The sequence below is a fragment of the Rana temporaria genome, chromosome 6 (assembly GCF_905171775.1).
Source record: "Rana temporaria chromosome 6, aRanTem1.1, whole genome shotgun sequence".
Lineage (NCBI taxonomy): Eukaryota > Metazoa > Chordata > Amphibia > Anura > Ranidae > Rana > Rana temporaria.
The window spans coordinates 44,910,503-44,929,034 of NC_053494.1; the positions used below are offsets into that span (position 1 = coordinate 44,910,503).

General features: G+C 41.1%; 2 protein-coding genes across 2 annotated transcripts in view; one reads left to right on the forward strand and one right to left on the reverse strand.

Moving 5' to 3' along the window:
- The window catches only part of TSR3 (TSR3 ribosome maturation factor), a 29,001-nt gene extending 28,777 nt beyond the window's left edge, over positions 1–224 (reverse strand). Inside the window, exon 1 of the mRNA XM_040356727.1 lies at positions 120–224. The gene's annotated coding sequence lies outside the window, so the exon portion shown is untranslated. The remainder of the gene's footprint in view (positions 1–119) is intronic.
- On the forward strand, positions 161–15,704 carry GNPTG (N-acetylglucosamine-1-phosphate transferase subunit gamma). Its single transcript, XM_040356729.1, has 11 exons — positions 161–265; positions 588–642; positions 2,761–2,828; positions 5,789–5,843; positions 7,404–7,487; positions 9,494–9,587; positions 12,171–12,285; positions 12,363–12,445; positions 13,876–14,004; positions 14,092–14,170; positions 15,336–15,704. The coding sequence occupies exons 1-11, from the start codon at positions 232–234 to the stop codon at positions 15,440–15,442; spliced, it is 903 nt and encodes a 300-aa protein (XP_040212663.1). The 5' UTR covers positions 161–231; the 3' UTR covers positions 15,443–15,704.
- Positions 15,705–18,532: the final 2,828 nt, after the last annotated feature.

An 18,532-nucleotide genomic window follows, 5' to 3' on the forward strand; every position in this document is an offset into this window, starting at 1 on the left:
CACTGACGGCGTTATAGCTATTACGTATAATGTACCATATATCCATGCACATACCTTTCTTTTCTTAGTATAGTTATATTACAAAAGCAAACATTTATCAGCCCTCCCACTTTACTTACAATGTAGGCTGAGTGACGTGACACAGAAAATTAAGGTCCTGTCTCAGGCTGTGCTTCCGGGTGGTGGAGGGGGTCATGTGACTGTAGTGTGAAGAGGTCATGTGACTACAGTATGGAGGGCTGGCTGTGTGTCTTGCTGCTCTTAGGTTAGTGTGTTGTGTGTTTCTTCTCCAGTGCTGAGCTGTTGTTGTGTACTGCTTGGTCCTGTGAAAGCAGTGTTGTAGAGATGTGACACTGCCCTTCCCAGCCTGCTCAGACACCTCTGCTTCATGTATTGCTTGTTTCCTCTTAGTACATACACAGGGGTTTTTAGATAGGAAGGGAAGTGGCTTATTATAGCCTTTACCTGCTCACAGTGTTTTCCATGTTGTCAGCAGTCACAAAGGAAGTTCTAAAAGACTAAAGAAGATTTCAGCTTTTGTGTTGCTTCTAATAATTATTTCTAATAACTTCTCTCTTGTATTTTAGTTCACAATGCAGCTGCAACCAAGATGAAGATTGTGGAAGAACCCAACAGCTTTGGGTATGTAGAGTTTTATTTATCACCTTGTTACCACCATCACTGCTTAGAAGTCACTATGCGTATATACAATGGATATAAAAAGTCTACACACCCCTCTTAAAATATCAGGGGGCAGATCCTCATACAGCGGCGCATCTGTACGCCGGGCGCAGCATATCTAAGATACACTACGCCACCGTAACTTATTTATTTTATTTTGAATCCACAAAGAATTTGCGCCGTAAGTTACGGCGGTGTAGTGTATCTCTGGCGGCGTAAGGGCACGGAATTCAAATGGATGTAATGGGGGCGTGTTTTATGTAAATACACAAACATATTCGCCAGCACACTGGGGATCATTTGCCCGATCATTTGCCTGACGAAGAGGTCCTGTGCGACCTCGAAACGTTGCTGTTTTGATCGTTTCTATGCATTAAAGAATTTCTGGACGTTTTTCTAAATGATCCCCGGTGTGCTGGCGAATATGTTTGCATGATTGCCTTTCCGGTTCCCAACTGGTAATCGCTTCAGCACCCTCCTTTCTTATCGGCCATTTTCCAGGAAGACGTGCAATTGGAATATTTTTGAGACTTTTATGTAAATACGTTGTGACCCGACGTAAACAACGTTTTTTTTTTTAACTGCGCATGCGCCGTCCCTGGGGGTATCCCAGTGCGCATGCTCGAAATTTGACCGGAAGAAGCCAATGCTTACGACGGTGATGTCATTCTATGCAAATTCCTATTCGGGAACGACTTGCGCAAACGACGTAAAAAAATTCGAAATTGAACGCGGGAACGACGGCCATACTTAACATTCAGTACGCCACCATATAGCACCTTTAACTATACGCCGGAAAAAGCCGAACGAAAACGACGTAAAAAAAATGCGCCGGACGTATGTTCGTGGATCGCCGTAAATAGCTAATTTGCATACTCAACGCAGATTTCTAAGGAAACGCCACCTAGCGGCCGCCGAAAAATTGCATCTAAGATCCGACGGCGTACTAAGACGTACGTCTGTCGGATCGATCCCAGATGCCGTCGTATCTTGTTTTGTGGATACAAAACAAAGATACGACACGGGAAATTTAAAATTACGCCGGCGTAATCCTTTTGTGGATCTGCCCCCAGGTTTCTGTGATGTAAAAAAAAAAAATGAGACAAAGATAAATAATTTCAGAACTTTTTCCACCTTTTAATGTGACATATAAACTGTACAACTTAGTTGAAAAACAAACAAACCAAAATCTTTTAGAGGGGGAAGAAAAAATAAAATGTCATTGCATTAGTGTGCACACCCTCTTGTAACTGGGGATGTAGCTGTGTTCAGAATTAAAGCGGTTGTATTTGTCACTTGTCAGGCCGAGTACTCACGAGCAGACATGTCCGATGAAACAGGTCCGCGGACCGTTTTCATCAGACATGTCTGCCCGGGGACTTCTGTTCGATGGCTGTACACACCATCGAACAGAAGTCCGTGCGTAAACAATACGCGGGGCGTGTCCGCGGTGTCGCCGCGTCGATGACGCGGTGTCGCCGCGACAATGACGCTGCAACGTGGGCGGCCTGCCTTTAAAATGCTTCCATGCATGCGTCGAAGTCATTCGACGCATGCGAGGGATGGCGGGCGGCCGGACATGTACGGTAGGTCTGTACAGACAACCGTACATGTCGGGGGGACAGGTTTCCAGCAGACTGTTTTAAAGCAAGTCCAGGAAACAGTTGTCCGCTGGAAACCTGTCCGATCCGCCCGAAAATGGTCCGCTCGTGCCTACACACGGCCAAACATGTCTGCTGAAACTGGTCCGCGGACCAGTATCAGCAGACATGTTTGGTCGTGAGTACGGGCCCTAAGGCAAAAGGCATAATGTGCTAGTATGCAGCGCCGTAAGTTACGGCGGCGTAGTGTAGCGAGAGCTGCCTTGGAACTCCAGAACAGGTGGATCGGGGCCCACTCTGTGCAAAACGAACTGCACAGTGGAGGTAAGTATGACAAAAAATTTATTTTTAGTGTCACTTTAAATCAGTTAATTGGCCTCTGTACAGTACATAGATCAGTATGTGTGATGAGTGATGGTGACTTCTAATCAAATCATTTTAGTAATGTTGACTTCTAATTGAAAATCATTTCTTTCAGGTTGAACAATCCATTTTTATCACATACAAACAAGCTACAACCAAGGACATCTCCTTCACCACGTTCAGGTAATGTGTGAGTGTGTGTGTGTGTGTGTGTGTGTGTGTGTGTGTTATAAGGTTTGCATAGCTCATACAGTGGGGGTTATTTACGAAAGGCAAATCCATTTTGCACTACAAGTGCAAACTACAACTGCAAAGTGCACTTGAGATTGCACTAAAAGTGAACTTGGAAGTACAGTCACTGTAAATCTGAAATGAGGGGAAGCTCTGCTGATTTTATTATCCAATCGTGTGCAAGCTAAAATGCTGTTTTTTTTTTATTGTTCTTGCATGTCCCCCTCGGATCTACAGTGACTGCACTTCCAAGTGCAATTTCAAGTGCACTTGTAATGCAAAGTGGATTTGCCTTTAGTAAATAACCTGCATAGTCACCTAGTGGTTCTGAAACTTCACAAGACAACTCATACATGGTGACGGATGAATTGTATAGCAAACCCTTCTGGAGCATGGAATGTACATGTATTTACAAATATTTAAATAAAGGTGTTACCCCGGTTTCCCATCCCATAGTTAATAAAGGACACTGTATCTACAAGCACTCCCTTTTTCAATATAACACCATCTACATGAAGTTGGGTAGAGCATTAAATTGAACAATACCAAGTCCCCCAGTACTTTATCCTGCTTGTCGGCACAAAAACGCACTGTTTTTAGGTTTTGGTTAAAAATGCATATGATGTCACGATACTTCAAGGCAGCAAACTGTGTTCCCTTATCCTATGTGACCTCTCAACAATGGTCATACCGTGTTTCCCCGAAAATAAGACCTACCCCGAAAATAAGACCTAGCGTTATTTTCCAGGAGGGCTGCGATATAAGCCTTACCCCGAAAATAAGCCCTAGTTTAAAATGTTCGTAACATCCTATAATCCACTCTATTACAGTAGTATATAATGTACAATGTGTGTGTTTCTGTAATAAAATTGCAGGGAAGAGAGCTCCGGCGGGTCACAGAAGCGATGAACGAAGGTATTTGGCACAATTATATTACAGAAACACACACATTATACATTATATACTACTGTAATAGAGTGGATTATAGGATTTTACAAGCATTTTAACTCCGTTTACACTGGGGATTCCTGTCAGGCAGGGAGAGAGAGGGGGAGAAAAGACAGCACATTACATGTTAAGACCTACCCCGAAAATAAGCCCTACTGTGTCTTTTGTTGCCAAAATTAATATAAGACCCGGGCTTATTTTCGGGGAAACACGGTATATATGAATAAATTGAGACCAGGCTTACCTTTTGGAGGTACTCCTATTCTCCTTAAAGGGTCACTGTCATGAGAGGAGCATGGAGGCTGCCATTAACCTCTTGACCACCGCCCCATGTCAAAAAGACGTCCTCCTTTTTAAAGTTGAATATCTCGATAACGGCAGCAGCTGCTGCCACAACCGAGATATTCATCTTTTCAGGGGGCGGTGGTGTACACGATAACGGCGGTCTCCGCGGCGGATTCGCCGCGAGATCGCCGTTATCGGTGGCGGGAGAGGGGCCCCCCCCCCTCCCGCCGCTCTCCCGCGCCCTCCGCCGCTTACCGGAGCCGTCGGTAGCGGCGGAGGGGATCCGATGTGTCCGGCAGCTGAGCGGGGACGGGACTGAAGGAGAAATCTCCTTCACCCGTCCTCCTAGCTCTGCTGGGCGGAAGTGACGTCAAAACGTCAGTCCCGCCCAGCCTCTTAAAGAAACATTTTTTTTTTTGTCATTTGAAAAAATGACTTTTTTTTTTTAATTTTTTTTTTTGCATTTAAGTCTAATTATGAGATCTGAGGTCTTTTTGACCCCAGATCTCATATTTAAGAGGACCTGTCATGCTTTTTTCTATTACAAGGGATGTTTACATTCCTTGTAATAGGAATAAAAGTGATCAATTTTTTTTTTTTTTTTTTTTTCAGTGTAAAAAATTATAAAACTAAATAAAAATAAATAAGAAAACCAAAAAAATTTTTTTTAAAGCGCCCCGTCCCGACGAGCTCGCGCGCAGAAGCAAACGCATACGCGAGTAGCGCCCGCATATGAAAACGGTATTCAAACCACACAAGTGAGGTATCGCCGCGATCGTTAGAGTGAGAGCAATAATTCTAGCCCTAGACCTACTCTGCAACTCAAAAAATGCAACCTGTAGAATTTTTTAAACGTCGCCTATCGAGATTTTTAAGGGTAAAAGTTTGACGCCATGACACGAGCGGGCGCAATTTTTAAGCGTGACATGTTGGGTATCATTTTACTCGGCGTAACATTATCTTTCACAATATATAAAAAAATTGGGCAAAATGTATTGTTGTCTTATTTTTTAATTCAAAAAAGTGATTTTTATCCAAAAAAAGTGCGCTTGTAAGACCGCTGCGCAAATACGGTGTGACAAAAAGTATTGCAATGACTGCCATTTTATTCCCTAGGATGTCTGCTAAAAAAAAATATATAATGTTTGGGGGTTCTGATTAATTTTCTAGCAAAAAAATTGTGATTTTCACATGAAGGAGAGAAGTGCCAGAATTTACCTGGTGGGCAAGTGGTTAATGACATTTTTCTTTTGGGAATGTTCTCTGGCTCTTATGTTGATGCTTTGAATCCTATGCTGTCTGAATGTCTGTCCACCATTTTTCTGACCATTCATTTACAGCATGCTGTTCTGAGTGTGTGATCACAGAATATTTAAGTCAGGCGCAACCAGGCAAATACTATTATCGGAAGAAGACCAGCAATGGCAGCTCTTACTTTTCTCATGATAGGTTCATGTTAAAGATACAGAAGTCCAGACTTGCTCAAGACAGTGGAAGGTTATTTTCCCCATATCCCAATCCCCAATGTTTGCACTAAATCCAGCAATACATTGCAGCCACTAGTATTTTATGATTTCAGATGTACACGCCTCCATACCACAAAGATATACACGCATAAGCTGGGTAACTGTTTTCCTCCAAAAGCCTGAATGTTGAGTTGCTGTTTTTTGTCTCTACAGGCCCATCACACCTTTTCAGATTGGCTGGGAAGTGTTTCAATTTTATAGAATCCACGTAAGTTGATGCAAAACCTGTGACTACCAGTAGAGCCAGTAAAAAGTGTACATATTTCTTCACAGACCTACCATATGTTAAATGTGACAACAGAAGACTAGTAAGGACTTTTCTGTAAATTGTAATGGCAGGGCTGCTTATTTTTCTAAAGTTATGACTTTATATTAGAGGCCAGTGTGAAGAATGCCACCCTTACAGATAGCTGAAAAGTTCTTTGATGTCATGCCACTGTCCCTGCTAAGTGATTTTGGTCTTTGAAACTTTGCAGGGACCATAAAATGGGAGGTCAGTCAGCCACATCTCAAGGAACCCCTAGCAAGCTTCAAAGCAGGGGTATTAAATTACATTTTACAGCGGTCCGATCAGCCAAATTTTCTACCACCAGGGGTCCGAATCGCACGTTTGCAACGACTCTTTAACATCTCCCGACATGCAGAGAATGACAGCAGCCGAGGCTGGGGAAGAGAAACAGCTCCTATATGATGCATCCATGGGTCCGGATGGGACAGTAGCTCCATCCGGATCTGGCCCACATTCCTCCAGTTGGTAATGCCTGCTCTAAAGGAACCCTGGTTGATAGATAGATTAGATAGATAGATTAGATAGATAGATAGATAGATAGATAGATAGATCTATATATCTAGCAAGAATGTTGGTCACAAGATTCATCTATAAAAGTGTTTGTAAAAACATTTTTTTTTAATAAGCAGTTTATATTTCCCTGCTCTGTACAATAGAATTGCACAGAGCAGCCCCAATCCTCCTCTTCTGGGTTCCCCTGCCAGCGCTCCTGGCTTCTCCTGTTGTTGGTGTGTCACCATAGCAAGCCACTTTGTATGGTGGCACAAAATTAAGCCATGCTGCCTGCGTCCATAGACACAGACAGCGAGGCTCGGACCCACCCTCTGCTCCTTCATCACAGGATTTGAATGACAGCAGCCTCGGCAAAGTCTGGGAAAGCCTGTACAGATGGGCACAGTGCTGGGTCAAGTAAGGGCTCAGGTAAGTGTGGGGGTGGTGGGTGAGGGAGCAATATTATTTCCTAAACAATTTCTACCTTAATGCAGTGAATGCATTAAGGTAACAAATATTTAGGCTTTAGAACCACTTTAACTTTTGCAACTGGCCTTGCTCTTTTGCCCCAGTCACCTAAAAATTCATCCAATTCCTTCCAAGTAATGTGAATGTGCTTTCATGTATCCAGTTTTTATAAATAGACAGTGGTCTTATGGTTATGCATGTATAGTCAAAACCATTTTTTCTTTTTTTGTTTGTTTTTTGGATTTTTTTTTTCCCATTGGAAGATCTCCTCCTGTCTTTTTTCATTGATAACTCGAAATTTTGGATTTTCCCTCACTTCTATTCCCTGCTACAACGTGACAAATAGGGATGATAAACGTCTCCCACTCAGACATGGGCAACCATATAATAAACAGGAATGCTAACTCTTCCCTGTCCTGTACAAAACTAAAAAGCAATTTTCTGACTTTAGATACAGTGTACAGCTACATATAATGTACAGGTATTTCCCTTTTAACTTGTTTTTCTGCTTGATGACAGATACAAATATGAGTTCTGCCCGTTTCACAATGTAACCCAGCATGAACAGACCTATCGTTGGAACGCATACAGCGGTATTTTAGGGTGAGTAATGATTACAAAGACAATTCTTAATTCCATCTGCCTTGTTCAAAGAGTTTTTTATTCTTGGTTGCTAATCCTTAAGTGTGGTAACCATTAGCAACCAAATATTCATTCTTTGTTAAACTTCAGTGAATTCTGATTTGTATCTGCTTTTAAGAATTTGCACTTAAAGCGGGGGTTCACCCTTAGAGGGCACTTTTCCCCCTTAGATTCCTGCTCGTTATTACTAGGGGAATCGGCTATTTATTTAAAAATATGTGCAGTACTTACCCGTTTACGAGACGCATCCTCTCCGTCGCTTCCGGGTATGGGCTTCGGGAATGGGCGTTCCTTCTTGATTGACAGGTTTCCGAGAGGCTTCCGACGGTCGCATCCATCGCGTCACGATTTTCCGAAAGAAGCCGAACGTCGGTGCGCAGGCGCAGTATAGAGCCGCACCGACGTTCGGCTTCTTTCGGCTACGAGTGACGCGATGGATGCGACCGTCGGAAGCCTCTCGGAAGACTGTCAATCAAGAAGGAACGCCCGCTCCCGAAGACCCATACCCGGAAGCGACGGAAGAAGATGCAGCTCGAAAACGGGTAAGTACTGCACCTATTTTAATACAAATAGCCGATTCCCCTAGACCGAACGAGCAGGAATCTAGGGGAAGAAAAAAATTTTTTTTAGAAATGGGTGAACTCCCGCTTTAACAGTTAAAGCGACACTTGAACCCTTTTAATTTTATTTTTTCCTATTCGATTAACCACTTAACCCCCGGACCACATTGCTGGTCAAAGACCAGAGCACTTTTTGCGATTCGGCACTGCGTCGATTTAACTGACAATTGCGCTGTCGTGCGACGTGGCGTCCTTTTTTCCCCACAAATAGAGCTTTCTTTTGGTGGTATTTGATCACCTCTGCGGTTTAGTTTTTGCGCTATAAACAAAAATAGAGCTATAATAAATATGCCCCAAAAATATATAAAAAAACATTTTTTTTCCTCAGTTTAGGCTGATACGTATTCTTCTACATATTTTTCGTAAAAAAAAATCGCAATAAGCGTTTATTGATTGGTTTGCGCGAAAGTTATAGTGTTTACAAAATAGGGGGTATTTTTATGGCATTTTTATTAATATTTTTTTTCCGGTACTGCAACATTATGGTGGACACTTTTGACACATTTTTGGGACCATTGGCATTTTTATAGCGATCTGTGCTATAAAAATGCATTGGATTACTATAAAAATGCCACTGGCAGTGAAGGGGTTAACACTAGGAGGCAGGGAAGGGGTTAAGTATGTTCCCTGGGTGTGTTCTAACTGTAGGGGGGTGGGACTGACTGGGGGAAATTACTGATCTTCTGTTCATACATTGCACAGAGCAGCCCTAATCCTCTTCTTCTGGGGTCCCTCTGCTGGTGCACCAGGCTCCTCTTTGGCAAGTGCCCCCATGGAAAGCTGATCCCAAGCTGCCCTGTCTGCGTCTATTGACTCGGCCCCCACTTGCTCGGCACAGAATTTGATTGACAGCAGAGGGAGCTAATGGCTCCCACTGCTATCTATTTGCCCAGGGAGGAGGGAGACAGCGGTGAGGGCGTGCACATCGCTGGATCAGATTAGGCTCAGGTAAGTATAAAGGGGAGGGAGATTCTGTGGCACAGAAGGTTTTTTACCTTAATGCATAGAATGCTTATGGAATCAAGCAGGGACTGGCCAACTTTCGGTACATGTGTACTGGTGCTGGCTTCTGTGGAACAGTGATGCTGAAAAACCGATGGCTGCGGGCGCTGATCTGCGTGTTTTGATGGTGAGGGGGGAGAGTCCCCCTGTCAGAATACAATAGCTCAGCGGGAAAAATCCCCATGCATCACACATTGTTGTATTAATCCTGGGATCTGTCAGGTTTTTTTTGTTTTGTTCAACCCACTGGTCGAGCAGGAATATAATTTTTTTTTTTTTTTTAGGCCACATATTTCTGTCTATTATGAAACCAATCGTTTTTTTTTTTTTTTTTTTCGATTTTAGGATATGGCAGGAATGGGAAATTGAGAACAATACATTTACTGGCATGTGGATGAGGGAAGGTGATACTTGCGGAGCCAAAAATCGTCAGACAAAGGTTTGCCAAGATTCAGTGGGGTCCAATTGGAGATTATACATACTGTAGCTTAAGGGCTCAAAATTTTCCATGTGGTCAGGTTACCAAAGGACCATGATGCCCTTTTTTTAAGCCTACCTTGCAAAATGCTTAAAATAGGAACTGTTATCAGAACATATGTTTTTCCCACCTGAACCCATGGAGCTGATGCATCCAGGCTGCATTTTATCATAATGGTACACTTCAGCCTGTGCTTGGTCCAAAAAGGATCGAAAAAGGAATGCAACAACGGAATAGAAGGGTAGCAGGTGGGTCGATAGGAGGGGGAGGGGGGTCGAGGGGAGAGAGGAATGAAAGGGGAAATAAAGGAATTAAAGGGGTTGTAAAGACAAAAATATTTTCCTCTTAAATTAAAGTCTGACAGTAGCTGATAAAGTAAAAAGTAATGTTTTGCATTATAACTAGTTTGATACCTGTTGAAATCGAGCCGTTTTATTCACCTCCGTCACTCCTGAATCATTATTCTCACTGACTTCCTGGTTTGCGGTGCGCATTCATTCTTGCTACATCACAGCCTAATGGGAACTACAGTTACCATAAGGCTTAGCCTCCATACCTGTGAGGGATAAGAGAGCATCTTCACGCAGGGCTGTAGTCATAGGGAGGGGGTGAGCACATTCTGCTTTCCACCATGCAAAACGGCTCAGATGCTGGTGGAAAGCAAGAAGAGGAGTGACAGGAAATGGCATTTTCAAACCTGGATTACTGTATTTTGGAGGTCAAAAGGAAAAACGAGATAAGTGATATTTAACCACTTGGTTTCCAGCCCATAGTCAAAATACGTCCTGTGTTTAAAGATGGATATCTCAGTGACGGCAGCAGCTGCTGCCACAACTGAGGTATCCATCTTTAGTGCCGACGGTCCTGTACACGATAACGGCGGTCTCCGCGGCGGATTCGCCGCGAGATCGCCGTTATCGGTGGCGGAAGAGGGCACCCCCCCTCCCGCCGCTGTCCCGCGCCCTCCGCCGCCTACCGGAGCCGTCGGTAGCGGCAGAGGAGATCGGGACCGTTCGGCAGCTGAGCGGGGTTACGAGTGAAGGAAAAATCTCCTTCACCCGTCCCCATAGCTCTGCTGGGCGGAAGTGACGTCAAAACGTCAGTCCCGCCCAGCGTCTTAAAGCAACATTTATTTATTTTTTCTTGCATTTTAGTCTAAATATGAGATCTGAGGTCTTTTTGACCCCAGATCTCATATTTAAGAGGACCTGTCATGCTTTTTTCTATTACAAGGGATGTTTACATTCCTTATAATAGGAATAAAAGTGATCAAATTTTTTTTTTTCAGTGTAAAAAGTAATAAAATAAATAAAAATAAATAAGAAAACAAACAAAAATTTTTTTTAAAGTGACCCGTCCCAACGAGCTCGCGCGCAGAAGCGAACGCTTACGCGAGTAGCGCCCGCATATGAAAACGGTGTTCAAATCACACAAGTGAGGTATCGCCGCGATCGTTGGAGCGAGAGCAATAATTATAGCCCTAGGCCCACTCTGTAGCTCAAAAAATGCAACCTGTAGAATTTTTTAAACGTCGCCTATCGAGATTTTTAAGGGTGAAAGTTTGACGCAATGCCACGAGCGGGCGCAATTTTTAAGCATGACATGTTGGGTATCATTTTACTCGGCGTAACATTATCTTTCACAATATATAAAAAAATTGGGAAAAATGTATTGTTGTCTTATTTTTTTAATTCAAAAAAGTGTTTTTTTTTCAAAAAAAGTGCGCTTGTAAGACCGCTGCGCAAATACGGTGTGACAAAAAGTATTGCAATGACTGCCATTTTATTCTCTAGGGTGTTAGAAAAAAAAATATATATATATATATATATATATATATAATGTTTGGGGGGTTTTAAGTAATATTCTAGCAAAAAAAACTGTTTTAGTCTCGTAAACACTGAATCTGAAAAACAGGCTCAGTAACGAAGTGGTTAAATGCTCTAGCTTACAGCAATCAATTGATCTAATAAAAAACGAATCTTTAGTGTTCCTTTAAGAGAGGAATGAAAGGGGCATTCAGAAAACAGAGAGGAATTGAAGGTGGGTACCTGTGCCCTTGGGAGGCCAATGTAAAACATCACATTAATTTGTAGTTTTAGTAGGCATTTATCGACGGTAGGTGGAAGGACATGCCTAACCCAAGGGATCCAAATTTTGGCAAAGTTGATCACTCTATCCAGCAGCTTTGCCAATATTTTCTTGTAGATAATGGTCTTTTTGACACAGCTTCTAACAGTGTGGAAGTTTAGGGTCAGCAGTTTCTAGGATTTAGCGATGACTTGTTTTGAACTGGCTGTTGGTGATGGCATCTGTTTTTTAGTTGAGTAGTTCTTCACTGGGGTTCAAGGGAACAGATAAAATGAAACCTCTTCAATGGTATATTTACCAGACCAAAAAGAGAGCAAATTAGAGGTGCTTAAGGTGAATAGCAGTGGTTGGTTTTATTTATTTTTTACATTGCCAGCATCTTTTGGGTGAAATTTTAATTACAAAAGAGCTGATATTTAATTAGACATGCCTTATCCTAAATTATTTTGTATACAGGTTTTGTTAGTTTGTGGATCAAGCAACGAGTTGGCATCCGTGTCTGAGCCAAGTACCTGTGTCTACTCCATGACCTTTAAAACTCCTCTAGTTTGTCATCCACATTCATTATTAGGTAAGTTGGAATACTTGCTTTTTGCGATTGCGACTTCTTTTTGTAAGAGTTACTGATGGTTGGTCTTCTGGTTATAGTGTACCCGACTCTGAATGCAGAGCTGCGCCGCCGGTGGGATGAAGTTGAGCAGTCTTTGTACGACGAGCTGATCACTGAACAGGTACAATCGGGAACATTCTGTTTTCTTGAAATACGACATGTCATTTTTATGAAAGCGATTAGACCTTTCTTCTTCCTTTTTTTAGTTTAAGTGATTCTAAAGTCTTGTTTTAGAAAAAAATATGTTGTGCAGTTGGTTTTGCGTAGAGTAGCCCGGATCCTCCTCTTCTTGGGTCCCTCTTTGCTTCTCCTGGCCCATCCCTTCTATCAAGTGCCCCCCCAGTCAGCAGCTTCCTATAGGGGCACCCGAGCTGAGTCACAGCTCCATGTGTCCATTCAAACATGGAGCCCCGACCTGGCCCTGCCCCCTCTTTTCCGTTGATTGGTTGACTTTGACAGCCGTGGAAGCCAATGCCGCCACCGCTGCTGTGTCTCAGCCAATTTGGAGTGTCCCGGATGATATAGACGCTGGAGAGAGATGAAGCTCAGGTAAGTATTTGGGGGGGCCCCCTACACACAAGATTTTTTATCTTGATGCATCAGCATTTTATCTTAATGGGGAGGTAAAGGTACAATTTTTATTTTTATTTTTTTCTAAATAGCTTCCTTTACCTTAGTGCAGTCCTCCTTCACTTACCTCATCCTTAGATTTTGCTTTTAAATGTCCTTATTTCTTCTGAGAAACCCTCACTTCCTGTTCTTCTGTCTGTAACTCAACACATTAATGAGGGGGTTTTCTCCCTGGTGTGGAGTGTCTTGCTCGCCCCCTCACTTGGACTACAGGAGAGTCAGGACACTCTCTATGTTGCAGATAGAAAAAAGGAGCTGTGTGTTAGTGGGCATCCTGACTCTCCTGTAGTCCAAGGGAGGGGGCGAGCACAACACTCCACACCAGGGAGAAAGCCTTGCATTACTGTGTGGAGTTACAGACAGAACGACAGGAAGTGAGGATTTCTCAGAAGAAATAAGGACATTTAAAAGCAAAATGGAGGGATGAGGTGAAGGAGGACTGCACTAAGGTAAAGGAAGCTATTTAGGGAAAAAATTTTTTACCTTTACAACCCCTTTAATGCAATAAGATAAAAAAAACCTTCTGTCATATGCATATAAAGCTATCCTTTTAACCCTGTTGGCCACTGTCTGCCTTTGTTATCCCACCACTTACGACACTTTCCTTCCTTCCTATTGTACTCATTTGTGTAAATCGGGAATCAAGGAGGTGCTCCCGACACAAACACTGACAGCAATACAATTCTGACAATGGTTCTAACCTTAACACATTCTATCCAAAATCTTAAAATATTTTTTGTCTGTAAATCTACTGTAACTCATCAAATTCACGTACAGTCCTTGTGCTGTAAGTGCTGCTCTTTTAGTACATTCACCAATCAGTGCCAGTTAAATGTAATGTTTCGTGTGATCTGGTTTGGGTTATGTTGTCTCAGGTAGATGTTAAATCTTCATGTTTTGTGTTTTATTATTCATGCTTAGGGTTACAGGAAACGGCTCCGAGAAATATTTGAAGAAGCAAATTACTTAAAGTCCACAGGAAGCAAAAGTGAAGATAAAGAAAACCAGACAGAGCCCAAGTCATTTGAGACCCTGGAGAAGTGTAGTGTGGTATGTCTTATGGGATCACTAGTGAACATGCTGGCTGTCATGGTAATCTCTTGTTGTCGGTACTGTCTGAATTTTTATTTTTTGTAGGCACACAATGAACTGTTTGGGGAAGTTAAGCGTCTCAAGAGCATTCTAGACAAAAATGGGATTTCTTATCTTAAAAATGGTAAGCAACAAACTGTGCATTACAATATTTACTTACCAAGGTAGTAATGTGTACAGTGCCTATAGTAGCCAGTCATATTTTATCCTTATTTTATTTAGCATAGTCAGATCAATGAAATATCATTTATGTTAATAATGTTAGTTTTTTTTTTTTTGTAATGTAACTCTGCATGAAACATTGTTTTTTTTTTTAATTAAATAATTTAAGAGGGCGTGTTTAGGAGTTGGGTGGGGCAACAGTTGGTGAGTAACTCTTAAGGCCTGGATAGTAGCTCAGAACTTAAAATATTGAGCCCTGCTCTATAATATTAGGATCTCTCTGTTCTGTATACTATAGGCCCAGGACCTAGAGTTTGCCCGATTTGTATGGCTCTGCCCAGTACCCTTAAATAAAAAATAAACCCTGGAAGTGCAGTCACTGTAAATCTGAGGGGAAAATCTGAAATGAGGGGAAGCTCTGTTGATTTTATCATCCAATCTAAAATGCTGTTTTTTATTTTCCTTGAATGCCCCCCTCAGATCTACAGTGACTGCACTTTTAGTGTAATTTCAAGTGCACTTTTAGTTTGCATTTGTAGTGCAAAGTGGATTTGCCTTTTAGTAAATGACCCCCTGAGTGTCAGATGCAGTAATCGCCTGAACAGATCTTCTGGCCTTTCTGATGTGATCTTTTCCAGGTATACTTTTTTGTCATGGTAGGGCCATTTCACTAACGGAAATGGTGCTTCAGTTCTGAGGCGTAGGCAGAACATGTTTTACTGCTGCTGTAATTACGATGATGAGACAATGGGGGGTTATTTACTAAAGGCAAATCCACTTTGCACTTGGAAACAGTTGTTGTAAATCTGAGGGGAAGCTCTGCTGATTTTATCATCCAATCATGTGCAAGGAAAAATGCTGTTTTTTATTTTCCTTGCATGTCCCCCTCGGATCTACAGTGACTGCACTTCCAATGCAAAGTGGATTTGCCTTTTGTAAATATGCCCCAATGCCTAGATATGAATATGCTCAAGGCTGAGTAAATAAGTGAGGAGGTATTTCAGTGTGATAAAAAAAAAAAAAAAATCAAACAAACATAAAATAACAAACATAAAATATTACTTTTTTTGGAGGTGATAATATATGAAATGGATGTTTAAATTGTAATCCATGTTTTACATTCCTAGAGTCAAATAAGGCTATTCAGCATCCAGTTCCTTCAAGTCCAAATGCTGCCAGAGAGGAAGAAAGATTTCACCTTCGTGGCGATACTGGTGCTAGAGATGACCAATAATCTTTGCTGCCGTCTGTGGATGTAATTTCTGTTATTACAATTGCATTAGTTGTGGAACCATCTTTGTGACGAAGACAAAATACCTCCTATTTATTGGAATATGATACAATGGTGATACCAACTCCTTGAGCTGTATAGCCAAATGTTGAGCATTTACCTGTTGTATTTATGTGTACAAGGGGCCATCTTATTTTCAAGGCTGTCAAAGAAGATTTTTTTTGCATAGCAGATGCAGTGAGTGATATACAAAACCTGCAGCAGAGGAAACCAATCCTTTTTGTTTTTTATTCTGTGTGCTAAACTGAAATGTCTGCTGCTGTATCAAGAATCTGCTTCAGATATTTGTATAACTTTTCCATACAGCCAAAAGTTGGCACCAAAGCACCTCCATACTGGAACAAGTTTATTAAAGAACTGTTTGACCCCACTGGTAAAAAAAAAAAAAGTGGTTGAAGTTTTTTATATATATATATATATATATATATATATATATATATATATATATATATATATATATATATATATATCCTAATTTTTTTAATAAAAAAATATTGGTTCATTCCCTTTTAGACCCCTTTCAAACTGGGTAGACCTGCCGTTAGCACTGCTCGTTTTAGCAGTGCTTTTGTAAAAAAAAAAAAAAAAAAATTGTAAAAAGTCCTCTTTTGCGGTACTTTTAAAAATGTTTGTTAGTGCTGCCCATTCATTGCAATGGGCAGGGTGTTTTGGGAGCTCCCAACCTGCCCCAAAGATGCTGCTTGCAGGACTTTTTGTAACGTCCAGCAAGCACACCGACCCAGTGTGAAAAGACACACTACAATGAATGGGAGGCAGTTTTCAGAGGCTATTTCTAGCGCTAAAGCGTCTGAAAAATCACATGGATGTGAAAGTAGCCTTATGGTGGTCCCATAAGTTTATTTTCAGTTTTGTCAGATCAATATAACTGTAAAGATAGGAGAGTCTACCACACTGGATATAAGCTAAAGAAATGTTGGAGGCAGGCTGGTAAATTGTGTGGACCTCCCAGCTCAAATCGTAGAAATTCATGTGCAGAGTATTACATCAGAATAGACATGTTGATTGTGCTACAAATAGTACACTACATAGAACAATTATTCTACAGCAAGTAAACAGCAGGCAGTTCTTATTTTGTGATAGAAAAAAATGTCGGGTTGTTACACGTTATCATCTGTTCCACTTGGGAATGAAATCCAGCGTTTTTTTTTTTTATCAGTTTTAATGTTTTCCTTATTAAGTTTAAAGAGAAAAGTGATATTTCTTGCACAACCCAAAGCTATGCCTGTTAATGGTGCTCTGCTGAGATTTTATGTTAAAGATGAATTCTAGGGAGGTATAAAAGACAAATTATTGCAGATGTTTATTCATTCATGGTTTAAATCAGGGATATGCAATTAGCGGACCTCCAGCTGTTGCAGAACTACAAGTCCCATGAGGCATAGCAAGACCCTGACAGACACAAGCATGTCACCCAGAGGCATGATGGGACTTGTAGTTTTGCAACAGCTGGAGGTCCGCTAATTGCATATCCCTGGTTTAAATTATATATATATATTGCTAGTAATTGTAGCATTGTACCTGAATTTGACTTGCTCCATAAAAGGCATGGATGAGTGAGTTTGGGGTGGAGGAACTTGACTGGCCTGCATAGAGTCCTGACCTAACCCGAAAGAACACATTTGGAATGAATTAGAGCCGAGACCAACATCAGTGCCTGACCTCACAATCGGACTTCTGGAAGAATGGTCAAACATTCCCAGAGATACACTCCTAAACCTTGTGGACAACCTTTTCCAGAAGTGTTATAGCTGCAAATGGTGGACCAACTCGTAATTGAACCCTTTATCGGCCGCTAGCGGGGGTTAATACCGCACCGCTAGCGGCCGATTCCCACGGCAATCCCAACGGTTTTTAGCGGCGCTATACCGCCACTCCTGCTCCAATGTGAAAGGGAGCTTAAAGCTAGAGGCCAATTGGCTGCTATGCACAACTGCTCCAAATTGTCTACTGTCGTTTCTGTCAAACAAAAGCTTGCACTTCTGTATTTAGCCTCTTGTGAACAATGCTTTATTACCAATGATTAACAAAACACACAGCACAAAAGATCAAAAATTATTTTAATTCCCATATTGATAATAAAAATAATTCCATGAATTTTGTAAACCATTGCATAAATGCTATAGTGTAAAAGTTTTTTTTTTTTTTTTCTTAAAAACAAGTGTTAACAATTTTAAACGATTTCACTATAAGTAAATGATTATGCCATTATAAATAATACCTTCTTTATCAGGAAAAGAAACAATCCCATTCACAAGACCATTCTTTTTGATACAAGCAAACCAAATTAGCTTTCATAAATTAATACATGTAAAATCTATAATATTTAAGGTCTTATGCTGACCACAGTTACACAAATGTACTGTAACAATATTACTAATATTTAAACACTAGATAAAAGGTTATTTTCAATGTGAACAGATAACCAAAAAAGGATATGTTTTTCAGATTAAATTTCAATGCAGATTTATCATCAAAATAAGATCAAGTCTGTCTACCCCACTTATTTAAACTCCTAAATGTTGGCCGAAATGCTGCTTTTAGATCCCAAGATGATAGTCTGTATAAATATTTGTCAAGTGATCTGTGTGTAAGAAAAGGATCAGCCAATCTAAACTCTGATCCTCCTCTTCAGTGGAGATCACATGATCCAGACAACACCCAATGGAATTTTTGTGGTCTGCTAATGTTTGAATTTAGTAGCGTGTGATAGACAGAGGATGCAGGGATGGTATTTTGATTATAGGTCCACTTTAAGTCTTAAAATAGCTAAATTGAAAAGCTCTACAATATGCAGCTTGAATTCCAATGTAATTCCTTCAACCTCTGCAAAACCCTGAGAAACCAAAACATTTGCATTTTTATCCCCAGATAATGCTTTATGGCAATATCCATATAAAATGTATCCGCTACAAGCATTTAAAGGAGAACTCCAGTCAAAATTTAAAGAAAAAAAAATATTTGGTTTTAAATACTTGGCATTTTTTTTTTTTTTTTTACACAAGGTGTAGAGTT